This window comes from Gopherus evgoodei, chromosome 11, assembly GCF_007399415.2.
Source record: "Gopherus evgoodei ecotype Sinaloan lineage chromosome 11, rGopEvg1_v1.p, whole genome shotgun sequence".
NCBI lineage: Eukaryota > Metazoa > Chordata > Testudines > Testudinidae > Gopherus > Gopherus evgoodei.
In genome coordinates, this window is record NC_044332.1 from 8,731,154 (window position 1) to 8,758,707 (window position 27,554).

General features: G+C 48.3%; 1 protein-coding gene across 4 annotated transcripts in view; it reads left to right on the forward strand.

Moving 5' to 3' along the window:
• Positions 1–27,554, forward strand: part of C11H21orf58 (chromosome 11 C21orf58 homolog) — a 41,561-nt gene that overhangs the window by 4,206 nt on the left and 9,801 nt on the right. For 2 of the 4 annotated variants that reach the window (XM_030580985.1, XM_030580984.1), the window contains exons 1-4: positions 4,001–4,665; positions 13,880–13,937; positions 17,225–17,298; positions 18,131–18,274. In XM_030580985.1, coding sequence (XP_030436845.1) covers positions 4,606–4,665; positions 13,880–13,937; positions 17,225–17,298; positions 18,131–18,274 — 336 coding nt within the window. In that variant the 5' untranslated portion in view covers positions 4,001–4,605. Of the gene's footprint in view, positions 1–4,000; positions 4,666–7,571; positions 7,619–13,879; positions 13,938–17,224; positions 17,299–18,130; positions 18,275–27,554 lie in introns of those variants that run through there. The other 2 variants (XM_030580987.1, XM_030580986.1) reach the window with 2 other exon arrangements.

Consider the following 27,554-nt stretch of genomic DNA (forward strand, 5'->3'; position numbering starts at 1 on the left):
GCTCACCCCTGGAAAACTGATATACCCAGCCAATAGTATGTTATTACACAGGCCCTGTGTGCTACAAATGTCATAAAGACACTGCAATTTGCAAGCAACTATAGATTTCTATGGTAGAAGACTTCCACAACTGTACAGCCTTGTTAACCACATCCTAACTATGATATGGCATTGGTTAGTTGCAGTCCCTGGGACAAGAGCTTTGCCTCATCTCCAAGTAGCCCTAGTACATGGCTGCAACACTTTTTGGACAGAAAAACCACGTGTGGCTTCAGAATATCTCATCTCATGCTAGAAGCAGTATCTATGTCAGAGTGAACAGGCACATACAGTTCTATCCAAAATAATGGTGCTGTTTAGACATCTGTGCTCAATCCTCCCCTTACCATCCTTGGTTTTACATCTGTCTAATTTAAAACAAAAATCTAGCCCTGTACAACATCAATAAAGCACTTGTTAAAATTGGTAAATAAGTGACTGAGATCTCAAAAAAAGTAGTTGTCAATGGGGAATCATTATTAAGGCTGCAAGTTTGTCACAGATTTCATGACTTTCCAGAGCCTCCATGACTTCTTCAGCAACTGGCCCAGGGGCTGCTTGGGCAGCCCCCAGGCCAGCCACACCAGCCACTGCTGGGGCAGTCTCAGTCCACAGCGTGCCCTCCCCCTCAACAACAACAACAGCAGCAGGAGTTTGGGTGTGGGAGGGGGCTCAAGCCTGGGGCACAGGAGGGGTGAGGGCTCCACACAACGCTTACCTTGGGGGGCTCCCCAGAAGCAGCGACATCTCTCAGCTCCTAGGCAGAGGCGTGGCCAGACAGCTCTGCACGCTACCTCCACCTGTAGGCGCCACCCCTGCAGCTCCCCTTGGCTGTGGTTCCCAGCCAATGAGAGCTGTGGAGCCAGCACTTGGGATGGAGGCACCACACAGAGCTGCCTGGCTATGCCTCCGAGCTGAGGGAGGGGGATGACACTGCTGGGCAGGTGCAGAGTCAGGTAGAGAGCCTACTAGCCCTGCCAACTGCCCCCTCCAGCACCTGCAGCGCCCCTGGGGCCACACCCCAGCCTACCCCTATGGCACCCCCAGGGCCATGCCCCACCGGAACCCCAAGATTTAGTCGGGTATATAGTAAAAGTCATGGACAGGTCACTGGCCATGAATTTTTGTTTATTGCCCGTGACCTGTCCATGACTTTTACTAAAGATACTAGTGACTAAAATGTAGCCTTATTCATTAACAAACATGGGTGTTTGTAATGCGGTTCAGGAAGAATCTGTTCTAGACCCAATGCTCTTTAATATTTTTATCAACAATCTGGAAGTAAATATAAAAATCACTGCTGATTATGTTATCCACTAATTTTAAGATTGTCTGAATGGAAAATAAGAACCATAATGCAGAGAAGTTGAGATTATTTAGTAAGATGAGCTCATTCAAACAAAATGTATTAATGAAGTCAAATACAAGGTCATACATCTAGGAAGAAAGAATATTGTTAAGACTGATACTGGTGTTTATTCTGGTGTCCACATTTTTTAAAGGATGTTAAAAAATTAAAGATGGTGCAGAAAATAGCCACTAAAGTGATTTGAAGGCTGGAAATCCTGCCTTACACTAAGAGACTTTTAGCATTTAGCTGTTTAGCTTATCAAAAAGAAGGTGACCTGATCATAGTGCATAAGTACCTTCTCAGGGAGAGAATACAGATACTAAAGGGCTCTTGAACCTAGCTGAGAGAGGTATAGTGGCTGGAACAGTGGTGGGCAATCTGTGGCCCGTCAGGGTAATCTGCTGGCGGACCGTGAGACAGTTGATCTACATTGACCACCCGCAGACACGGCTGCCTGCAGCTCCCTGTGGCTGCGGTCTGCTGTTCCCGGCCAATGGGAGCCACAGGAAGCAGCGGCCAGCATGTCCTTGCAGCCCACGCCACTTCCCACAGCTCCCATTGGCCGGGAATGTTAGTCACGTTATTGGGCTCTGTATAGGGCTAAGTGGTTGAAATTCTATGGCCTGTGTTATACAGGAGGGCAGATTAGATGATCTAAGGATCCCTTCTGGCCTTAAAATCTATGAATTATGTTATTCCTGATTTACACTGCTATAAAAAGAGAAGCAGGCCCACTGAATTATGCAGAGGAAATAGAGACAACAGTTTCATGCAATTGATGTCCTTGCAATGGTTACATCATGGTAGAGACTGCCCTGCCTTGTTGATGGTAGAATGGGCCTCTGAACACCCCCTGAGGGCCTTGACATGGCCTGCTGATGACCTGCTGGGAACCTCTGAACAACCAGCAGCATAATTACTGGGGACACTGTGACAGACTCCTGTACACTACCTGTAGGTCCAGGGACAGACACTGGGAGCTGCAGGAGTGACCCTTCAACACCCCTTGAATGCTCCATGAGATGCTGGGATGGCCCCTTGGAGCAAACTGAGTGGGCTCCTCGGGACATGGAGGGGCCCTGAACACCCCCTACAGACAATGGGCCAGGCCCTGAATAATCTCAGGTCACCAGAATGAATCCCTGAACACTCCTTGGGGACCCATGGATTGTGCCCCTGAATGCCATCTGTGGGCCCTGGAACGGGCCCTCAAACATCCCTTGGAGCAGCAGACTTGGTATACACAGCATACATCATCATCACAACCTCACTTAGACCCTGATCCTGCAACAACTTACACTCATGCTTAACTTTACTTACATGAGTAGGTCCAGCCCCTGGACTGCTCTAACTTATGCCAAAAACTCTACAGGGAGGATCAGTATTAGTGAGGTAACAATGCTGGTCGTGGTGGGACCCAACCAAGAGTGCCAATTCAGGACAAATTGCTTAAAGCAGGGCAGTTACAGCCCAACGCTGGGGTTTTTCCACCTCTAAGGCAAACCAAACCAGCCAGACAGAGAGGACTTTGGTTTTGCCCCACTGGCTAACCACAAGTCACACAAGCATTTCCCTTAGGCACTCCAGTTTCCCAGTATCACCACCAGTGCCACTTGTTATGGGAACAAATGGCTATGAAAACCAATACCCCAGTAAAGGAAAAAATGTTTTCTTGATTACAAAGGACCAAGCCCCAGACCCTGGTCAATATACAAATCAGATCTTACCCACAAATCATGCTGTTGCCAGTCCTTTAGAATCTAAAGTCTAAAGGTTTATTCATAAAGCAAGAAGACTTAGATGAGAGCAAGAATTGGTTAAATGGAATCAATTACATACAGTAATGGCAAAGTTCTTGGTTTAGGTTTGTAGCAGTGATAGAATAAACTGCAGGTTCAAATCAAGTCTCTAGAGTCCATCCCCAGCTGGGATGGGTCATCAGTCCTTTGTGTAGAGCTTCCATTAGTAGCAAAGTCCCTCCAGAGGTAAGAAGCAGGATTGAAGACAAGATGGAGATGAGGCATCAGCCTTTTATAGTCTTTTCCAGGTGTAAGAACACCTCTTTGTTCTTACTGTGAAAATTACAGCAAAATGGAGTCTGGAGTCACATGGGCAAGTCCCTGCATACTTTGCTGAGTCACAAGGCATCTCTGCCTTCTCTCAATGGGTCAGTTGTATAGCTGATGGTCCTCAATGGGCCATCAAGCAGGCTAGGCAAAGCAAACACCAATTTGTCTGGGGTATCACCCAGAAGCATAGCATAAGTTTGAAATACAGACAGTATAGAGCCAATATTCATAACTTCAACTAAAAAATGATACACATATATAGACACCATAATCATAACCAGCAAACCATAACCTTGTGTTAGACACCTTATTTGACCTCCTTTATACCAGATTTGGTGCCACTATAGGACCTTGGTTGCAACAATGATCTATAAGGACCCAGTTTATGTCAATAATGTCACAGGTGTGAAGGTGGCTCCTCCCAAGCTCTGTGTAAGCTTGTCTCTCTCACCATCAGAAGTTGGTCCAATAAAATATATTACCTCACCCACCTTGTCTCTCTCATATCATGGGACCGATACAGCTACAACAGCACTGCCACCTTTACTCATGTATGCAGTCTGGTCCCCCGACATTGGCCTCATGTTATGAAACCACAAATAGTTTTGTCCAGTTTGCTTTTGTCTCGACTTGATGTGCTGGTAGTTCAGTATACGGTATGCAAGTCATGTAAGCCTGGAGATAAGTTGTTTAGATTGTAGACAGGCACTACAAGCTTAGCAACCAGGCTACATGGTCTGTACTCAGAGCTAGTCATAAGAGCATTCTAGCAACACACAGGGCTGGGCTTAGTGACGCTTTGAGGCAAAGTCTAGCAACAATTAAGAAAGAAGTGACAATTTCAAGCTGAGCAACATTGCATTGACCGTGACCTATCCCCAGCACAAGGGATTGCAATAAGAAATAGCAAAGGAAGCTGTGCTTGGAATATCTGTGTTGCCCTTAGTCATTCATTTGAGCCTGGGAATTTTTTTTTTTAATATGTATATTGTCTTCTATTGTCACCCACTTATACCGAGGAGACTTTTTAATGGAATGCTTCTTTGAAGATCCTTAAGGACAAAAATAACTGAAAATAAAAGCTGTCTCCCTAGTTTAGCTGTGTAATCCACATCTACCTACCTATTACTTTGAAAATTTGCCACAATGACAGACTCTTCCATGGTAGATCACATGGCCCGACTGAAACTCAAGCTCCTGGAGAAGGTAAGATAACAATGTATCATTCATATTTTTGTAAAACTTCAAATAATTATATTAACTATCATTATTATAACAATGATAATTATAGTTATTAACTAAAAAATCATGCAAATCACAGGACTTGGTGATGGTGGGGGACTTCAGCTACCCAGACATCTGTTAGGAAAGTACAGCAGGGCACAGATTATCCAACCAGTCCTTAGAATGCCTGGAGCAGCTTTTTATTACAGAAGGTATAGAAAGTGACTAGGGCAGGGGTTCTCAAACTGGGGGTCGTGAGGTTATTACATGGTGGGTCGCGAGCTGTCAGCCTCCACCCCAAACCCTGCTTTGCCTCCAGCATTTACAATAGTGTTAAATATATAAAAAAGTATGTTTAATTTATAAAGGGGAGGTCACACTCAGAGGCTTGCAATGTGAGAGGGGTCACCAGTAAACAAGTTTGAGAACCCCTGGACTAGAGGAAAGGCTTTTCTAGATTTGATTCTGACAAATAAGGAGGAACTAGTTGAAAATTTAAAGGTGGAAGTCAGTTGGGGTGAAAGTGATCATGAAGTGATAGAGTTCATGATTCTAAGGAATGGTAGAAGGGAAAACAGCAGAATAAAGACAATGGACTTCAAGAAGGCAGGCTTTAGCCAAGTCAGAGAATTGTTAGGTTTAAGATCCCATGGGAAGCAGGCTAGGTGAAAAAAAAAGTTCAGGAGAGTTGGTACTTTTCTAAAAGGACATTATTAAGGGCAAACTATCTCAACATGCAGGAAAGATAAACTGGGGGGAGAGGTCTTTTACCATACTTCCCAACCAGCAGATCTTCAGTGACCTGAAACTCAAAAAAAGATTTATATCAAAGTAGGTCAACTTACAAAGGATGAACATGAAAAAAACACCATAAGCATGTAAAGACAAAATTAAAAAGGCCAAGGCACAAAACAAGATTAAACTAGTTAGGGACTGTCATAAACAGATAGCTAAGGGTTAATGTCTCTTTCACCTGAAGCACCTGACCAGAGGACCAATCAGGAAACCGGATTTTTTCAACTTTGGGTGGAGGGAATTTTGTGTCCGAGGTCTTTGTTTTCTGGCTGCCTGCTTTCTCTGAGCTTTGGAGAAGTAGTTCTGTTTTCTAATCTTTTGTTTCTAAGTGTAAGGACAAAGAGATCAGATAGTAAGTTATATGGTTTCTTTTCTTTGGTATTTGCATGAATATAAGTGCTGGAGTGCTTTGATTTGTATTCTTTTTGAATAAGGCTGTTTATTCAATATTCTTTTAAGCAATCGACCCTGTGTTGTGTCATCTTAATACAGAGAGACCATTTGTATTTTTTCTTTCTTTTTTATATAAAGCTTTCTTTTAAGACCTGTTGGAGTTTTTCTTTACTTCAGGGAAATTGAGTCTGTACTCACCAGGGAATTGGTGGGAGGAAGAAATCAGGGGAGATCGGTGTGTGTTGAATTGGCTAGCCTGATTTTGCATTCCCTCTGGGGGAATAGGAAAGTCCTTTTTGTTTCCAGGACCGGGAACGGAGAGGGGGAGTCACTCTGTTTTGATTCACAGAGCTTGTGTCTGTGTATCTCTCCAGGAGCACCTGGAGGGGGGAAGGAAAAAAGGATTATTTCCCTTTGTTGTGAGACTCAAGGGATTTGGGTCTTGGGGTCCCCAGGGAAGGTTTTTCAGGGGGACCAGAGTGCCCCAAAACACTCTAATTTTTTGGGTGGTGGCAGCAAGTACCAGGTCCAAGCTGGTGACTAAGCTTGGAGGTTTTCATGCTAACCCCCATATTTTGGACGCTAAGGTCCAAATCTGGGACTAAGGTTATAACAGGGACATAAAGGGTAACAAGAAAATATTTATAAATCCATTAGAAACAAGATGACCAAGGGATTGGTTCTGCTTTGAGCAAGGGGCTGGACTAGATGATCTCCTGAGGTCCCTTCCAACCCTGATATTCTATGGATCTATGACAAAGTAGGATCATTACTCAATGAGGATAGGATTACCATAGGTCCACATTTTTCTGGACATGTCCAGCTTTTTAGTTCTTAAATCACCATTCAGGAAGAATTTTTAAATATGTAAAAATGTCTTGGAAAATATGGACCTATGATAAACCTACCATGAAAGTGATGTGGAGCTGAGCGGGGGGGGAGCAGAGTCCAGCGGGGGGAGCAGGGGAGGGGTAGCAGGGGGTGCTGGCCGGGGGCTAGGTTCACTCCTGGCCTTGCGTTGTGGCGATGAGCAGGAAGCCGCAGCCTGGCCCTTATCAGTGAATGGCATGCGGGGCTGGGCCCCAGGCCCTGCGCTCCGGCTCCATGGGTGGCAGGGGGCAGCGGCTGTAGTAGGTGCCTCCCAGCAGGGCTGGGAAACAGCAGTAGCAGCAGCGCGGCCTCTCCTGCACCATGGAGGGCTACGCTCCCCGCCTGCCCCTGCTGCTGTGGAGGCTGCCACCGCCCTGGGCTCAGGCCTCCCGGCTCCCCCCGAGTGGTGCCCTGTTCCTGCTGCTCTCGGCCAGCAGATGCGGGGCCCCAGCTGAACCTGGCCCCTTGCGTTTCCTCAGCAGCGGCGTCCCCCGCTCCGCGTCATCCTGGGCAGCCGCAGCTGGGGAGATTGAGAGGAGGAGTAGCCCCCAGGCAAGCGGGGGACACCCTGAGGTGAAAAGGCTGCTGGCCCTGGCGCAGCCTGAGTGCTGGAGACTGACATGTACCTGCCCCTGCCCCATCCTGGCACCGCCTGCCCCCCAGCCCAGTGAGTGTTACCTGCCCCACCAGCCTCAGTGACCTGCACCATACTGTCAGCCACCCCAGTCTCACTGTGACACCAGCACCCCTTGGCAACGGGCCCCCATATCTTCACAAACAGCTGTCACCACAGGCCTGAGAAACTCACTCACCTCACACATCTCTTACAGGGCACTTACCCACAGAGAGGAACATGGAAGGGATCTACACAAGGCTGGTAATTTGTCAAGAGTGAGAATCTTTGTGAGATGTGTGTATGGGTAATATTGAAGGAATAATGTATTTACCTTAAAAGTCTGCTTTATAGACTTGGAGTAGAAATCAGTCACCAGGGGAAATGGCCTTTTTGGGCATGGGGGATTTGTCACTTGGCCTAATCTGGCTGGTGATACAATGCAAGGCTCAATTGTTTAGCTTTGCACAATAGTAAGACTTTGAATGGGACACCATCAGAGGCAATGGCAAACAATTGAAACGCCTTAAAGATAAAAAAGAAACATTACAACAGGACTGGAACAAACAGTCAAGCAATCAATTTATAAGCACCTAGAAGATAATAAGCAACAGTCAACAGGGTGTCACAACCAGGACATAGGCAATCAACACAGAGGTCAGAATAGGAATCAAAAGTTAGGCCAAGTCCAATACCAAGGGGCTAGCATCTGAGACAGGCCAGAAGGCAAACAGAGAGTCAGGTATCAGAAGGCAGGGTCAGGTTACCAGATGATCAGCAGCAGGCACAAAGAGCAGGAATCAAAGGGGAAGCAGCCCTAAAGCAGGGAGAACACAGCTGCTCGGCCAACTTCCTGTTCCTGTGCTTGGGTTAAATATAGGCTGGGGACTAATCAGGATCTGCATGGTTTCTCCAATCAGTTCAGCTGCTATTCTAGAAGCTACTAACATACCACTAGGTGGCAGATTGGGACTACCTAGCTTTTACAAGCCCTGGGGATCAGGGTTTGAGACCCATGTGGTCCCTAAGATGTGCATTTGTCAAGAAATCGGTGTCAAACTAACTTAATAGTCTCCCTTGACAAGATAACAAGCCTTATAGCTGGGGAAGCAGTAGATGTGAGTTATTTCTACTGTCTCACATGACCTTCTCGTAAGCAAACGGGGGCTATATAGCCTTAGACAATCCTACTGTAACATGGATGCACAACTTGTTGGAAAACTGTGGTCAGAGAATAGTTATCAATGGCTCACAGTCAAGCTGGAAGGGAGTATCAAGTGAGACCCCACAGATAGCTGTCTTACATCTGGTTCTATTCAATACCTTCATAAATGATTTGGATAATGGGATAGACAGTAGAGTTATAAAGTTTGCAGACAACACCAAGCTGGGAGGGATTGCAAGTACTTTGGAGGACAAAATTAGAATTAAAAATTAATCTTGACAAACTGAAGAAATTATCTGAAATAAATAGGATGAAGTTCAATAAGGACAAATGCAGAATATTACACTTTGGAAGGAATAATCAATTGCACAAATACAAAACGAGAAATAGGTGTCTAGGAAGGAGTACTGCAGAAAAGGATCAGGGGGTTACAGTGGATCACAAACTAAATGAGTCAACAATGTAATATCGTTGCAAGAAAATTGAACATAATTCTGGGATACATTAGCAGGCGTGTTGTAAGCAAGACACAAGAAATCATTCTTCCACTCTACTCAGCACCAATAAAGCATCAACTGGAGTACTGTGTTCAGTTCTGGGCACCACACTTTGGGAAAGATGTGGACAAATTGGAGAAAATCCAGAAGAGAGCAACAAAAATTATTACAGTTCTGGAAAACATGAATTTTGAGGAAAGATTGAAAAAAAGGGTTGTTTAGTCTGGAGAAAAGACAACTGAAGGGGGACATGATCACAGTCTTCAAGTATGCACAGGGCTGTTATGAAGAGGACGGTGATAAATTGTTCTTTTTATCCACTGAGGACAGGACACGAAGTGATGAGTTTAGACTGCAGCAAGGGAGATATAGATTAGACATTAGGAATAACTTCATAACTGGAAGGATAGTTAAGCTTTGAAACATTGGAGATTAAGAACAACTAGAGAAATATCTGTCAGGGATGGTCTAGATAATACTTAGTCCTGCCTCAATGTAGGGGATTGGACTAGATGAGCTATTGACGTCCCATCCAGTCCTAAATTTCTACGATTCTGTGACTGTACTTCAACCAAAACACAAGAAGCGTTCGGCATCCAACTCATTATCTTTTTCCTATAATGAGAAGCCAAACAGTGTGCAGCATTAGAGTATCATAATTATAATTATTTTCAGAGAAGAAAATAATTTTATAATATTAATGTTATATGAACCTTAAAACAAATTTAAGGGTGAAAATAATGATAGAGTGATTACCATCCCATAATGTCAAAGTAATAATTGGTTAACTAAACAAAGCTTAAGTTGCCTATGAAATAAAAATTTCAATGTCACTATCATTCAGCAAAGCAACACAAACGGGTGGATCCCAAGGGCAGCAAGGGGCTAAGTTAGCTTTTAGACATCTTTGTGCCCTCCTGACTATGGATTGCTTTGGGGTCCAGTGTGGTTCCCAGTGCAAGTGGAGCAACCCCTCCCCAAATGCCTGTGGGCTGCAGTGCCATACAGAATCTCTGAAGCACTCTACTCTGTGGCCCTGTCCCCTACCACACCTGGCATGCCTCCCTCCTCGGCACATCCTCTAGGCACAGGTTTGCAGGGAGTCTTGCCTAAGGCCATGATGGCAACACCAGTGGAAGCTGTTTGGGTTGGAGATCCATGGGAGTGGAGGAATTTGACTGCAGGGATTATATATTTAGCGTGTGCATAGTCATCTAGCCGACTGTCAGGGTAGTTAAACACTGGAATAGATTGCCTAGGGAAGTTGTGGAATCTCCATTGCTGGAGATATTTAAGAGTAGGTTAGATAAATGTCTATCAGGGATGGTCTAGACAGTATTTGGTCCTGCCGTGGGGGCGGGGGACTGGACTCGATGACCTCTCGAGGTCCCTTCCAGTCCTAGAGTCTATGAGTCTATGAGTCTATGAGTGATGGCATCTTCAGTGGCATGATTCAGTTCTTCTAGGACACCGCTGAACCTAGTCAGCGGCATTCCTCAACAACGTGCATCATCGTCTGTGTTGTGCCTCAGCTGCACAAAGGGCTGTCATGAAGGCCCCAGCGATACTGGTCGGCTACACAGAGACCTTGGATCAGCGTTCCTGTCACGCCACCCACCAGTACGTGACAGCAATCAGGGAAGCTAATGATCCAACCACCAAGCCGAATTCCACGAGCACCAGCTCAACGAATCCCGGCACTGTCATCACTGACAACCCCAGCGTACAGCCCAATGATTTCTATGTCATTGGTCCAGCTCTAGGCGTGTTACAACTCAACATGGAGGGTTTGTCGGCTGCCAAGTGTGATTTACTGTAGGGATGGATGCTGTTCACATATCATTTGCCCATCAACCTTGAAGTCAATTCCTCCCTCTGTGCTGTGGAAGTCTCTTTTAGTCTTGGGGGCATCTGCTGATGGCAGGGGAACTGTTGGCACTGCAGATCCAGAGGGCCAAGAAAATGCAGAAGCACAAGGCCTTCATGCAGACAGCCTTGTTATCTCTGGATTTCCAAGATCTGTAGGCACTGGGGACTAATCCACTACATGTCTCTAATGCTCCAAAAGAAATGATGCTGGGGAAACTCTGAGAATGGTGCTTCACAGATTTTCCAGTCCCTCATGCAAGTAATTCCCATGGAAGGGATTATCTGGCTCCTTGGCACTAAAGTTCATTCTTTAACCAAACTAGATTTACACTTAACCATTTTGGGATCAATAGACTTTTACAAATATCAGTCTGTTTTCCCTTTTGTATATTTATGACATTCTAAATAGTCTGTAATCGTCAAGGCTCCGGGATCTGCTCTATCTTGTTCAAGGCAGCACCGACCATTCAGCCAAGGGCACTGATTTGGCCAGCTTCTCCATGTGCACAGACCCCTATTCTCACATGGAGCGACTGCCAGGATTGGGGCCTACAACTGCAGAATGCTAAGGAATTGCTATTGTGATGCAGTTAGCGAGGGGCATACATCTTCTAGTTTGCCTACCGCAGGAAAAGCCCTTGAGGTGGCCAATGGGCCTCTAAAATGAAATCCAGGACGGACTGTGGGGTTCGTCTGCCGTTTGGAGCAGTTATTCCATTAGAATTCTGCTCTGTACCACGATTCCCTGTGATTAACAAACAATAACAAAATCATTTGGGTGCTTGTATTCCCTGGAAATGCTCCCTTGGAAAGCATACACATTTTTTGGTGAGATGCAGGTCTTGATCATTTTTGGTTTAATTTTTCTGTTGCACCTCACAGATCCATGGCCTTTGCTTCTTTTGCCTTAGGCAAAGGAGATTCAACAAAGGTATTGTCCTAGGCAGGGGCGGCTCCAGGCACTAGCATGCCAAGCGCGTGCCTGGAGTAGCAAGCCACGAGGGGCACTCTGCTGGTCGCCACGAGGGCGGCAGGCAGGTTGCCTTCAGTGGCATGCCTGCGGAGGATCTGCTGGTTCCGTGGCTTCGGCGGACCTCCTGTAGGCTGCTGCTGAAGTCGCGGGACCGGGGACCTCTCGCAGGCAAGCCGCCAAAGGCAGCTTGCCTGCTGTGCTTGGGGTGGCAAAATACCTAGAGTTGCCCCTGGTCCTAGGTTTAGGTGGGGGTTATAGATTTTTTTTTTAACTGTGATTATATTTTACCTCAAGATATGCCAGGAGGAAAGTACCTGCACTTCTAATCACTCCATGCAGACAGCCAAGCTGCCCACATGTTTGTGTATTAAAGGGGGACTCGTTTTACCTGTGCACTCTTGCTTTTTTGTAATATTTAAAAATGGCATCAATCATTTTTTTTCTTTATGGGTGTACACCCCAAGGTTCTTCTTGTGTTTTAGCCTAGGGGTAGAAGGATGGCCAAGTTTTCCCTTCCCTGTGTGTGCTGGAGGACCCTCTGGAGGACTGGAGAGCTCAGCTCAGGCCCCAACTAAAGGAAAAGGGGTAGGGTGAACATACGTCCCATTTTGGCCAGGACAGTCCCCTTTTTAAGCCCTGTCCTGGCCATCCCAACTTTTTTTTTCCCCAAAAGGAGCATTTGTCACGTTTACTCTTGTTGACTTCATCAGTTTGCTCTTGACAATGGGAGAAATACCCACTTTTGTCAAAAAAAGTGGGGTGTGGTGCAAAAGGGACAAACAGCAATGCCAGCTCCCAGAGGGGGAGAGGCGGCAGTATTCCAGCATGGGGGGCGGGGGCGGGGGCAGGGTTCCAGCAACAGGCTAGAGCCTTCTGAGAGGTCCCCACAGGGTTCCAGCGACGGGCAACAACCTCATCCAGTGGCGGTGGGAGGAGGGGAGCAAATACCTGCAACAGGCCTGGGAGAAGGCAGCAGCTGCAGTTGTAAAAAGACAGAGCCTTTCATTCACCCTGTCTCCCTAGCGTAGTGGTTCTCAACCTGTGGCCAATCAGCACACTGCTGCAGCCCCTGCGATAGGCTCAAAGCCATACAGGTACTATATATATTGTGTGGATGCAGCCCACATAAACACAGAGAGCTGCATCTGGGCCCACAATGGTAAACAAGTTGAGAACCACCACCCTAGCAGCTATACTTTATGTGCACAACACATGTGAAATTGGACAAATATTTGTCCTATGTACTCAAATAACCGTGTGCCTTTCATTTAAACCTTCACTGGACGTGACTTTCTACGTTGTGTCTCTACCTTATAGTACATTTGGGAGAATAGTTAAAGTCCCAAAAAAGGTCTTGATCCTGTGCCATGCTGAGCTCCCTCCGGTCCCATTTACTTCAAGCTCTTTGTTTTTCCCTGTGTGTAGTTTAGAGGTGCTTAAACTTGTTGAAATCAGTGACGTTAAATCAATAAATAAATCCAGCTGACCCTGGTCCTTGGCTCTGCCAGGACAATGTTGTCTTTAGGGACACTTACCCCTGGCCCTGGGTGGATCACCTCTGTGTAAGGGGATTCTCTGGTGATGTGGAGGCAATATAGCAGTTTCCACATGACCTCTCTTCTCTTTCACATGACCTCCTGCAGCTTCTACAGGACATAAGACTGAGACTTCCTTTCACGTTATATTAACATCCGAACTGTCTTCAAAGTACCCTAATTTGTCCCTATTTGCCTTGTATGCACCAGTCCCATCACCAGGCAACCCCCCCGAACCTCCAACCTTAGCCTGGGAGTTCCCAGCCACAGCCAAGGATGTGGCTAATAGCTCTGCACAGGATTCATTTTTCTATTGCGGATGCACAATAAGTATAACTAGCAGGAAGTGAGAGGTGTCCCTTCTCTCCAACTCTATTTTATTTCCTTGTGTCCCAAAAGTGTGTTTGTCATGCAGGATATCCTGGATATTCTTGTGAGCCTCAGTCCCTGACTTTTAATCAATTCTCACAATGGTTTTATCCACAGAAACTAGAAAACGAACGTGAGACCCTGGAGAATGTTGAGTCACCCCTCTCCACAGCAAGTAAGAGATCAAAGATTTGCTCTAGTCCAGATCATAGTGTGATGTAGCAATCATTGAGTGGTGTTCTCAGGCCTGGGCTACACAGCAAGTCAATGGTCTCTTCCAGCCTTCAAATCTAGAAGATGCATCTCTGCTCTCACCCACCACACCCAGTGAGGCAGTCAGAAAGCACCCTATGTCATTAGGAGTATTAACAGTGTGACAGGAAAGTGGCCTCAAACTCCTCTGGTGCTGCCTTCCCTCAGTCTAGGCATCTTGTACAGCTGTCTAACCTAATGTAAGGCAACTGTTGGCTCCTTACTAAAACTCAATGGGGGGGTTTGGTTGGCTAGCTCCCAGTGCCAAAAGAAAGGGGAAGGGTCAATGGGAAATCAGGACCCAGAGACTGAGGGTCAATGGAAAATCAGGGGCAATGGGGAGAGGCCAATGCTCCAGGTCAGCCTGATTGGCCGGGCAGGCAGGCTAATGAGGAAGTCAGGAGGCCCCTGTCCTCCATGTGAGCTGGAGCTGTCTGGGTCACAGAGTGCAGTTGAGCTCAGGAGAAAGCAGGAGCCTGATCTGAGCTGGGGAGCAGAGCTGCACTAACAAAAGCCAGAGAAGCAGCCCAGAGAGCAGACCTGTGTTGGGAGCAGAGCTGCAGCAACCAGAGCCAGAGGGGCCAGAGAAGCAGCCCAGGGAGCTGGAGACAGAGCAGCATCATCAGTGCTGAGGCAGAGTGGAGCTGGACTGGAGCAGACTGGAGCCGGGTGCAGGGAGCAGCTGGAGAGAGTGAGGGGGACTCTTGGCAGCAGGTTCAGCACAGGGAGATGCCCCCAGCCAAGAGGACTTCCAGGTCAGACTTGGAGGGGGATCGTAATCCAACGGGGGGGGTGGGGAGGGAGGGCTGATGCTGGGAAGAAGGGTCCTGCCACCTAGAGCTTGAGGGCACGTGGCCACAACCAGAGCAAGTATCCGACCTGGAGCATCCCTGCAGCACAGCCAGGGCCTGGGCAGGGGCCTGGGATATGTGAGGAGCAGACTGAACTGTCTTTACTTTCCAGATCTGGCTGGTTGTGCTGTCCCTGTTTCACAGAACGGGATGATGGGTTTTCCTTTGACCTTTCCCATGTTTTCCTTATTTTTTTAATTGGTTGCTGTTTAATAAATTGTATTCGCTTTGAACTCTATGTAATGATCAGTGGGCCAGGGAAGCACCCAGTGCAGAGAGCACCTCAGAATGGGGACACCCTAGTCCCTGCTCTAAGTGACCATGACAAGATTGAGGGTTGAGGCCCCCCAGGAATTCTGGGCCCAGCCTTGTTGGGGTTATGAGGACTCTGCCCCTCACTGGCCTGCTAAACCCAGGGCTGTGAGTTCAATCCTTGAGGGGGCCATTTAGGGATCTGGGGCAAAAAACTGTCTGGGGATTGGTCCTGCTTTGAGCATGGGGTTGGACTAGATACCTCCTGAGGTCCCTCCCAACCCTGATATTCTATGAGTCTATGTAAGAGAGTGGAAGGGGAGCCCTTGAGGTCAGGCAGGCCTCTGGGTAAAGGAAGTGGGAGCGAGGACTCAGATTCTTTCGCTAGCCCATTTCACCGGAGTAGCGTATAACCCAGGAAAATTCCCCACAATAGCAGGCCCATTCTCCTGCTTACACTAAGACAGCTGCTCTGCCTTCAGATCCACAGGCCAGCAGGAGCTGGGGCAGGGTGAAGATGCAGCCTCAATGGGAGGAAAGCATTTGCCACTCAGCAGTGATTCATCTTGAAATCAGTGCTGGGATGAAATACCAATTGTTCCAGCAAGTGATGAGGAAGGGCACTGTGCACTAGGCAGCCATTTGATTTTGATTGCTGGAATTTCTCCTCTCCCCCCCCTCCACTATTTCATTTGTGTGTCTAAAAGAGCAGACAGGGCCAGATCCTCATCTCTTTCTGAGCAGCACTTAGTGTAGCAGAGGCCACACTCCCAGCAGTCATGACGGAGTGTGTGTAAAGGCGCCACTAAGCAGGAATAATCCTTCAGTCACCTGCTAAGGCAGTCTTGGCCTGCTTTGCACCAGCAAAGCGGCACAGAGCAGAACACAGATCACAGTTCGTAGAATGTGAATCAAATGGGGGAAAGAGGATGCCAGATTATTAAACCCAGGGAGTAAGCAGTGCTGGCCAAGCAGATGCAGTTGGAAACCAACATCTGTATTCCCCAGGTTGTTGTGAAACTTGTGCAAAGAATGTCAGATAATATGCACAAGTGATACAAATATATTGGGGTGATGTAAGGACCAATAGGACCTCCTGTCTATGGGAACTCAGTGTTTAAGTGAAACATCCCGTTAAGTCTGTGCTTTTCTTACTGAAACCATTTGCCAGTAATAGGGTCTGCCATAGTATCTGTTATCCACCAACTTCCTCTTCTTCCCTAGCCCCAGTAATATAGACTCATTTCTAGGTTTCAAATCATGGCTATTTCTTAAGCATGATAGGATTCCAGATCATGAAGACTGCCTGTTGCAGAAGCTACACATACATATCACTCAGCGCTATGCTGTACATGGACTAAAAATTAACTGAGTATCTATGTGCAGCCAGTAACACTTCCTTCGAGGATGGATTTTGTGATGCAAGTTCAGTGGACTGGCAGCAGGACAAAAACTTCATATACTTCAGCAAAAAGTTTAAAAGGAGCTTTAAATCTTAATGGCAAAGAACTATTCAAACTTTTCAGAACAAATTGCAGCTGTCAGTGAGACTTATCCTGCAAATCTGAAAGCACACAGAATTTTAAGAGAGTTCAAAATCAGCCTTGCAAGGGGACTTAACTGTCACCACAAAATTTCCATGCTGTTAAGAAGCCATTTCTGAGTTAGAATGAGACGCGTTAGACAAAAGTCACTTTTTCAAAAGAGGGTCATTCTGAAACATTTTGAGACTTTGCACATTCTCCTTTGTCTTCAAAGTAAATCCAGAAAACATCAGGACAAATTAAGTTTTCCAGACAAAGTTTTGCCCTAGAGAAGTTAAAAATAGGACTTTATAATACAAGCTGATTGCAGTTCAGCTTTGGAAGAGGTGATATTAACTTTGCACAGTGATTGGGGCTGGAGCTGTGCTCGTACAATAAAATCCTTTCTCGTTCTTGGGACAGGATTGTCAAGAAAATTAACGGAAAATAAAAATTTTTGCCTGGAAAGTAATAACAGAGTATCACATTTTCTAGAGTTAACCCACTACTGTAACTGCTAAAACAGACCTTTCTCTTAGTTATCCTTTAAGAAGGCAACAGAGTCTATCAGATTCCTCTTTCAGGGAGTAACGATGGACACGAGGACGCACTGCAGAATGCGCTGAAACGAAGGAAAGACCTCCTGCAGAAGCTTAGGGTAAGGTCTTCACTACAAGGTGACTGCTGTAGGGATTTCAGTAGTTAAACAGTATCCTGGAGTGTGAATCACAATGAACAATAGCAATTGCAATAGCAGTTGCCAGACTCTGCTGGTACTGGGAGGCTCAGGGACTGCATTTTTCTTGGGGTCCCTGTATCAGAGGTGATTGAACTTGGAGAAGAATGTAAAAGGGAAGCAAAATTCATGAGTGCTCTTTTACCATATTCCTGGGATACCAGGGGAAATGCTGTGGAAGTGGGTCCAACCCTTGTGCCCCAGGTCATGTTCCAGGCATCCAGATCACCCCCTAAGATTCATTGGGAACTTGCTGTATGGGCAGCTGCTAGTGGAGCCATGTATTATGGGGCTTGTAGACAGCCAGGAAACTGAGTATCCCTAGAAGAGCTGGGGGGAAGGGAGGAGAAAGCAGCATTTGCCCAAAAGGGCAATCGATGCACATCATAGCAGTGCCAGGGCAGAGGCTGACCAGCTTTGGGATGTTTCCAGTTAACCACTCATGTCCTGTGACTTCATCCTGAAAACCAAACATTGCTGGGGCAGATCCCCTCTTCCAGTACACGGCTCAAGCACTAGGCCAAGAGCCGGGTCTCTCTATGGGGCAGAGGGAAAGGAATCCCCCCCACCCCATTTCCCCCATCTTCAGAGTGGCTGTGGAGCCACATTGGGTCAAATTAATCCCTGGTGTGGAGTCACTAGAGTTACATCAGGGTCAAGTGTAGCCCTGCGAATGTATTCGTGTTTCCTGCCTTCACAGCACAGGGCTCACTCTCTCTCTCACAAGAGCTCCTGTGTCACCTTGATCTTTCAGGAGCAGCACCTTTTGGAAGAATTTTCACAGCCCTATATGTTGGCAGGAGGCCACAGAAAGAAGTACAGACCTGAGCCAGTACCTGTTTACCTGCCTTCCCCTCTGGCGCCTGCACCAGAACCACCAAGGATCATCCAGCAGACGGTAAGATCTTCCCCATGTCGGTACCTGTGCGTACCCCCAACATTACGTGCCATAAGTAAGGGTGAGATTTTTCTCATGGAGGTCATGGATTCTGTGACTTTCTGAGACCTCCGTGACATTATCTGCCTCAGCTTCAGCCATGTGCTCAGTGGCATGAGCCCCAGAGCTGTCAGTCTCCCCCAGCAGCTAGCCCCCCATTATTTTTAATAAAAGTCACAGAAAGGTCATAGGCTTCCATGAATTTTTGTTTATTGCCCATGACCTGACCGTGACTTTTACTGACATAACCATGACAAAATGTTAACCTTTGTGTGAGGGGGCATGACTCACACCTCCTGCTGGCTGTGCTGGGAAATAGCTCTTGATTGTCAGCGCACCTTCCTCTAGTGGTGTCTCACTGCCATCACTTCTGCTCCCTCTCTAAGAGCCAAGTCACTGCCCAGACCACAGTGCCCTCTTCTGGGCACCGCCCTACAGCAGTGCCCCACTTCACTTTCTCCCCCACTCCAGGGGGAACCGGCTGTCTTTAGTGCAGCCACTTGCCACTGTGGCCGACTGTAGCCTTCAGTCTGGCCCCTCACCTCGAGGAATAAACTGCAGTCTGAATACTTGCCACCCCTTCTGTAGCAAGCAAGAGGGGGGCCTGAGCCTGCTCACTACTCCAGGCCCCAACTCAGGGACCCTATAGCCGGCAGCCATGTGCTGCTGTGCCTCCAACCCCCACTGCCTATTTCCCTGGGCCACTTCCCCATAGCCTGAGCACCTTCCTGGCCCTTTGTGTCAGGGGCCTCAGGCTGGAGCTCCCCATTGACCCTGCCCAGCAGCGCTCTAGCTAAGGTGCTCCTCTAAGGCAGCCAGTCCTTCTCCCTTACACTCCAGGGAGAGACTGACTCTGCTCTGGCGAGCAGCCCTTATATGGCCCTCCCTGGCCCTGATTGGCTGCTCCAACAAACCTTCTCCTGACTGGCTCTCTAGAAGCCCTCCCTCCATTGGTTGGGTTTTGTGCAGCCTCCCTGAGGGCTGCTTTAAGCCTCCATTTCGCTGAGTAGGACAGCTTCCCTACCACACTTAGCTCTAAGAGACAAGTACAGCACCCAGCACCTCGCAGCAAGGCTGCTATCAAAATCCTGGCTGAGCAGGGCTACATTCACAAAAGTACTTAGGTGTTTACGTCTGTGGTTTAGGCACTTCAGATCCAGTTTGAGGCCCCACTGCACTTCACAAAGTTTCCACGGAACCCTGGGGCACCTAAACTCACTCAGCATCTACATTTTTGCAGTAAAAAGTTCTTTGAGCACCTGTGTTTCATTCTTTGAATGGGTGCACATCTGCCTCCTTCAGGGCTGCCAGAACCTAAGCCCCAGAGCGATTCAAAAACGCAAATAGGCCTTTGCCACGTAAATCGTGTGCAGGTTCTCATCTGGTAGGTAGTTCCAGCAGCCACCTACTGGACTGGGCCCTCAGGCCAATTCCTACAAGCCAGGAGAGAGAAAAGGAGGCCCAATGGGTCAGGACACTCACTGACGATGTGGGAGACTCCCCTTCAAGCTCCCTTTTGATTGAGGGGGGAGAAAGGATTTGAACAGAGATCCACCATTGGGGGCAAGGGCAGTGCGACTCAGGCCTCGGGGGTTCAGGAGCTGAATAGGATCAGTATTACTTAAAGGAGCCACAACAGTGTGAGTTCACTGTTCCATTTGCTATATACACACATGTTCTCACAGCAAAATGACTGACCAAGTATTCTACAGTTGGTTAATAACATGATCAAAGCATCCTGATTGGGTTAATGATTGAATCACATACGAAAGAGACACATGCAGCTTGTGGCTCTCAGCCTGAGTGGCTTTTGTGAATGACATTTGGAGTCACCTATCTCTCCCCATCCATTTTAGGGGAGCTGTGCTGCTCTTGGGGGTTCCCCAAAGTGTCCAGGGTAAATCACTATCACCTGCTTACAGCATGAGAGAGTCTAGTGTGCGCCCACTGAGGGAAATCCTCCTGTCCCTGTCAGCAGCACAAGTGTTCTGCCTCTGGCTCTGTGAGCCTCGCTCTTCCCCTCTGCAGGCCTTCAGTGAGCACACCCCACCTTGTTACAGTCCAATGCACAGAGCCTTGTCTTCTGGAACCTGCAGTGTGCACCAATCCACTGGCTCTGTGCAAGCAGAACACCCTAGTTTATTGGCTTCACCTCAGTTCAACACTCTCCTTAGCACAAGGCACTCAGACGTGTTGATAGTGAAACCAAACAAGAATTTATTTAACAAAGCTTGAGTTAAAGAGTCACATAAAAGGTAGCAAAAGGCTGTGGAAGCATAAGGTTACAGGTAAAAGAAAAATATAAAACGATCAGGGCCGGCGCTACCATTTAGGCAGCCTAGGCAATCGCCTAGGGCACCAGAATAAATGGTGGGCACCATTTTGCCGGAGGGGGCAGCAGGCGGCTCCGGTGGAGCTGCCGCAGTGGTGCCTGCGGAGGGTCTGGTGCTCCGCGGCTCCAGTGGAGCTGCCGCAGTCGTGCCTGCAGACGGTCAGCTGCTCGCGTGGCTCCGGTGGACCTCCCGCAGGCATGACTGCGGCAGCTCCACCGGAGCCACGGACCAGTGCGCGGAGCGGCGAAATTCCCGTCCACCTAGGGCGCTCAAACCCCTAGCGCCGGTCCTGAAAACGATCTATAGCCTGTACTTATTAACCAAATACTTTCCTGGCCAATAAGGTATTTCTCGCCCTACAGTTGAACCTTACAGCACTTGTCCAGTCTCAGGAGCTGGGATCCACTTTTCATAAGACACTGGCGTTGGAAGAGTATCTCCTCCATAACAGATAATATCTTGTGCCTTTTCCTCTTCTCTTATGCAGCCCCAGACTGTGACTCGTTTCATAATCAGGGAGTTTCATTACCTTCAGCTCAGCCCTGAGGGTCCCCTATCTGGATCTTTCTTGGGGTTCTTTGTAAGTGCTCAGCTCTGCATCTGGTGATCAGAGTTTTGACTGAGTTAGTTGAGACCCGACCCCCGCCTCAGGTGACACGCTTCATCTCCAACAGCATTGGAACATAATATTCTACATCTCTCAAATATTTCCTGTACAAACCTCTCTCCAAATGTCAACACCATGATGATCAGCTCTTTCTTTTGGCAAAGACCACGCCCGACCCCCGTGGTGACATGTCAGGAGACTGGTTGGACACAGCTGTAATGTACCTGCCGGGGTATATCTGTGCTGCAAGAGATTGGGTGCCTGTCATGACTTACAGGTCATGCCCACTCTTGGCCCCATAGGGTCCCTGGAGAGAACCCCCTTCAGTGCAACAGCCCTTCTTGGGGGTCCACTCTTCCCCGGGGGTTAAGCTTCTCCACCTCCTGGAAGCACATCTCTCTGAGCCTTTAGCATGCCTGTCTCTCTCTGTGGGCCCCCTCAGGGAGTCCACTCGCTCTGGATCCCCAGGGCCTCCACTCCCAAAGAGAATAATGCAACCCTGATCTCTAGACCAGAGCGATTCTCAGCCAGCGTAAAACAGAAGGGTTTATTCAGTGTCTTAACACAGCATAGGAAACTCTCCGGGCCTCAGGCCTGGCCTCCTTCAGCACCATACATCTAAGTCTCCCCTGCATCCAGGTGGACTCTGCCTGCTCTCCCTCTCCAGTCCAGAGACCCCGCACTTTCCAGCTGGGCATCTGATATCATCTGCCCCCAAGCTCAGCCTCTATCCTTTTTCTTTTGTCCAGATAAACAGAATTTCCTGGCCCTCCTCTCCTCTCAGCTGTCCTCTGTCCCCTACAGCTGGAACCGGCTAGTCAGGTCACTGGGATCTTCTCTCTGTAGCCCATTATCCTCCCACTGGCCAGAACCAGCTGTGACATTCAAGCTGGGCCTCCCGGTCCCCAGGTCATCAGTCACTGGGGTATTAATTCTCCTGACCATTGGCCGGGGTCCCAAGTTCCGTCACTGGTCCTCTCTAACAACAAACTCCCTCTCCCATCACCTCGTTAAACCAGTAACATACAGGGAAACTGAGTTTCACCCCCTCTGCATGCAAACCACTGAAAAAAACAAGAAAATCCCCCACTTCATCACATCTCTCCTCCGTTCGTATCTGAACTGAGTGGAGTCACTTAGCCAGTGACCTGGGGAAGTTCGGGGGCCCAGCTTCATGATAAAGCTTCAGCTCTAACATTGACACTCCCCTCACATGGACCACCTCCATGTCATAATCCTGCAGGAGCAGACTCCACCTCAGGAGCTTGTTCCTCAGACTGATCATTCTCTACAAGCTGAGCCATCAGTTGCTCCTTAGTGATCCTCCCCACACTCAGCCCTCTCTCCCTGCACGATGTGCCAGGCTCCTCTTATGGAGCTGGGTATAGGCCATTTCCACCCTGGTTCCTTCAATTCCCTCATTTTATTGCTGGCAGCCACTCACTGCAAAGCGTCTGCACTTGCATCCAACTGTCTGCTGGGTGCATCCACAAACCATCCTCAGCTAGCACATTGTCATGGACTCACAGGTCGTGCCCAGTCTTGGCCCTGCACGGTCCCTGGGGGGAACTCCCTTCAGTGCAACAGCCCTTCTTGGGGGGTAAGCTCTCCACCTCCTGGAACCACACCTCTCTGAGCCTTTAGCATGTCTGTATCTTGCTGTGGGACCCCTCAGGGAGTCCACTTGCTCTGGACCCCAGGGTGGTAGAGGAAATAATGCAACCCTGTTCTCTAGACCGGAACGATTCTCAGCCAGCATAAAACAGAAGGGTTTATTTAGCGTCTGAACACAACATAGGAACGTTCATGGCCCTCAGGTCTGGCCTTTCTCAGCACAGTACATCTAAGTCTCTCCTGCACCCAGATGGGCTATGCCTGCTCTTCCTCCCCAGTCCAGAGATCCCCCAACTTTCCAGCTGGGCATCCAACGTCACCTGCCTACAAGCCCCGCCTCTTCCCTTTGTCTTCTGTCCAGGTAAACAGGGTCGCCTGGGTCTCCTCTCCTCTCAGCTGTCCGCTGTCCCCCCATGCCTGGAACCGGTTGGTCAGGTCACCAGGGTCCTCTGTCCGCAGCCCATTGTCCTCCCACTGACCATTGGCCAGGGTCCCAAGTTCCATCACTGATCCTCTCTAACAGCAAACTCCCTCTTCCATCATTTGTTAAACCAGTAACGTACAGGGAAACTAAGTTCCACCCCTTCTGCATGCAAACCATTGAAAAAAAACCAAGGAAGTCCCCCACTTTGTCACAGTGAGTATCTCAGGCTTTGCGAATCGCAGTGTCTTCCAGGGATTTTAAACAGTGTGACACTCAGCGTCACAACACCCAACTCCTCATGTGCATCCAGGCCTCAACCCCTGGTCTAACAAAATGGGGAATGCTGCACAGGTTGCAAGCTCTCCCTACCACATGGGAAGAAGTGCCTCATGTTGCTTTACAGAACTCATTCAGGGGATTATAGATTGGCAGGCGCTAGTGGAGATCCTCTCCAGCCTTAGAAAGAAGGCATTTAACAGAGGGTGAGATTAACCATTGGAACAATCCACCAAAGGAAGTGGTGGATTTTCCATTTCTTGGAGTCTTCAAATCAAGACATGATTTTTTTCCTGCAGATAAGTTTTAGCCAAGCACAATTTAGTGGTCTCAATACAGAGGTAACAGGGGAAATTCTATGGCTTGTGTTATACAGGAAATCAAACTAGATGATCTAATAATCACTTTGGACCTTAAAACCTGAGCCTTTGAATCTCATTGGCTGGGAAAATGGTGACTGTGAAATTGAACATTGCAGGTGGTGATGGGATTTAAACGGGAGAGAAATGGGAAGATTCTAAGGTTTTGATCAGGATGAGTCATTGAACCACATGATTCTGGTGTGCAAATGCAGTCTGTATGACCAAACTAGAGCTTTTAACATGCAAAAACTTAGCGATGGAAGAACTGTCTGCAATTTTAGAGACTGCTTTTGGAAATCTGGCCCAGATTCTCTGAAACAGATGGGTCTGTCTGTCTGACAGTATCTTGAACAATATTCAGGCTAGGTATAATCCTTTGACTGCAAATTATTCCAACAGAATTTACCCCCAAACTCTGAGAGTGATCTGGTAATGCAGGCTTTGCACATCCCTGTGCTGAGACTGCCTTGCTGGGCAAGATTTAGAGGGGAGATAGAAATAAATGACCTTTTCATGCCTATGTCATCCAAAGTGTTGGATTTCTCTATTAATCTTTCAAAGGCCATGTGGGACTATATTGAGATCTGTGTTCCCATCTGCCAAAAAAAAAAAAAAAAAGTTGCTTACAAATGGAAGCAGACACCTTCTGCAGTGATGCAATAGCCTCAGCAGGGCTGAGATGGAATGGGTGTGGAAAACTCCATACATTTAGGGGTTACAACAATACATATTATAGCAAAGGTGCCACCACTGCACAGAGGATAGGCTAACTCGTAGTTTGTGTTTCTAGTTCTTTCCTGTTTAGCAGTACACGTGTAACTCAGGCCTGCTCAGTGTGGCACTCTGTTCCCCTTCTAGAGGCGCCTAGAACTTTGAGATTGATGTGTCTGCCAAAGCCTTGGCTAAGAGCCATGGGGCTTTTAGCTCATATCCTAAGCTTCAGCAGTTCCCAGGTTTGATCCTGCCCACCAATGGCCATTACACATGCTCTTGCCCTCTACTCAAGGTGTGAGACAGAAGTGCTGCTGAAGGACTACTCCCTATTTCCTGGCTTGGGTCTGGGTTACAGAGTGTTATCATACACCCCAGGGTGGTATTCACCACCACTAGAGGTCCCACAGGGAACTGTGTGTTCTTTTAACCGCACAGTCTGTGGAGGTTCCCAGTAGGTTCCCAGTTACTGTCACAGGGATAGATGCTGTTTTTGTTTTGTTGTCAGTTCTTCTATTGGTTTGGCTCGGAGTTTCCTCTTGAGGTTTCTCTTAGCTCCCTTCTCTGAGAATACTCGCTATCCCCAAGTTGTTATTAGCTGTTATCCAGTACTCAGAGGAGACAAGCAGCATCTGGTTGTGTCTGTTACCTAGGCTGTATCACTGAGCTGCAGACACTATGTGCTGTTGCCCCAACAGTGGCAGGAGACAGCACTGTTACTAGATGTATCCCAGCTCCGTTCTGAGCCCGCTGTCCTGCAGCAGGACAGAGATTAGTACTCAGGATGGGTACTGAGCATCTGTGTTCACAGCACTGGGAGGGGGAACGTGATGACAAATCCACACAACCTGAGCAGTTTATACAGTGTCATTATGGCAGCACACCTATATCCCCCCATTCCTTGTCCATTGCCAAATTATACATGTTTTCTCCTCATGTTCACAGAGAACTGAACATACGTGATATTGTGTGTCAAGCCGACATGCACAAGCATAGCTCCTGCCAGCTGGGCTAACCTGCTCTATGAGTAAACAGCTTCACAGCCTCATTAGCTACCTGATCCCCGCTCTATGGCACCTGCTTACCATGCTCCTCTTCAGTGCCTTGGCCCTCTGACTGTCCCCGAAAAGGAGCTCTGCCTCTTCCCCACTCCCTCCACCACCAGAAGCAACACTTCCCATCCCCCATGCCTCCTCCCAATGCTCCCTTTATGGGAGATGAAATATGTTCCTATCCCCAAGCTCCCCTCTGCTACTCGGGTTCATGGCAGTTCTTACCCAACCCAGCCTGCCTCTCCCCTCCCTGCTTGCTGCTGGTTCTCAGCCTGGGGACCTGGCCAAGATTGAGCGGGCGGGGGGGGTCACCTAAGGAGCATGTGCTGGGGGAGGAGCAGGTGCCCGGGTGGAGACAGGCAAGGCAGGTTGCAGCTTGTTCCTCCCAGCAGCCATACACCCCTCCTCCTCCTCGGCAGTCACCTCAGGCCATGCCTACACCCCAGTAAAAGACCACCAGCAGGCCCAGCTCAGCTGACAGGCGGCAGTGCTATGAAGTTGCAGTGTAGACATTCAGGTTCAGGTTGTAGCGTACCTGAGTCAGCTGACCTGGGCCATTTGCAGTATGGGACATACCTAGGTCTACACTGCCGTTAAAAACCGATGGCTGCTCCACACCAGCTGACTCAGGCTCATGGGGCTCAGGGGGCTGTTTAATTGCAGTGTGGGTGTTTGGGTTGCAGCCCAGGCTCTAGGACCCTGTGAGCGTCCCAGAGCTCAGGCTTCAGCCCAAACCTGCATCTCTACACCGCAATTAAACAGCCTCTAAGCCTGAGCCAGCTGGCACAGGCCAACTGTGGGTGTCCAGTTGCAGTGTAGACACATCCTCAGTGACCACCTCCAAACCCTAGGAGCCAGCCCGCTCCTGAGTGACACCCACCTGGGAGTTGGCTCCTTCCCTAAGGGCTAAGCAGATGTTTCCCATCAGCTGCAGCGGGTCTTCCCTTGCCAGGATGCCAAAAGCCTGCTGGTATAAATACCATCAACCCCAACTAGAAATGTTATGGTAAATGCCAGCACACGAGGGCACTGCTGTGGTTTGGTCAGGCCAGGCCCCAGAACAGCTCTGCTGGGGTTAAGGAAGGGCGAAAGGAGTGCCTCTCCACCTCGCCTCTGTGCAGTGCCTCAGGAGATGGAGTCAAGCTTGTGATGATACATATGTGGGCTGCCTTCGAGGTGCAGGTGTATTTGCCATGGTGTTGCCCTCCAGCCTCATGCATGGCACGGCCTCTCATGGCATCTCGTGTCACAAGGAGCCAAGCCAGGAACAATAATGGACATGAGGGGTAGCTCAGTGGTTTGAGCAGTGGCCTGCTAAACCCAGGGTTGCGAGTTCTGTTCTTGAGGGGGCCATTTAAGGAACTGGGGTAAAAATCTGTCTGGGGATTGGTCCTGGTTCAAGCAGGGGATTAGACTAGATACCTCCTGAGGTCCCTTCCAACCCTGATATTCTGTGAGGGAACCTGGACTCTTTGGATTGTATTCAGCTGTGGCCTAAGCAGACATGTAGCAAGCTCTCTCCAAGGCTGGAGTCAGACCTTGCTTCAGTTTCACAGCACACCCAAGTCATGGCAGTGACCTAGCCCTTCAGTAAAGTCCCCCACTTCCAGGGTTTAAATCCAGCATAAGCCCAAAACCAAATCTTCCACTGGGCACAGCCTTCTCCTCTTAAGGTCTGTCCTCTGCCACCCTGTCTTCACTCCTCTGGGCTCTAACAATTCCCTCTTTTCCCTGATCTACAGAACTCACTGCATTCTTCACGGCTGGGTAGCCTAGGGGTCTACACCATGGAGGGTCAATGGACAAAAATCTCCAATCAATTTACCTTACTCTTCTCGTTGGGGGTAGAGTACAGGGTCAAC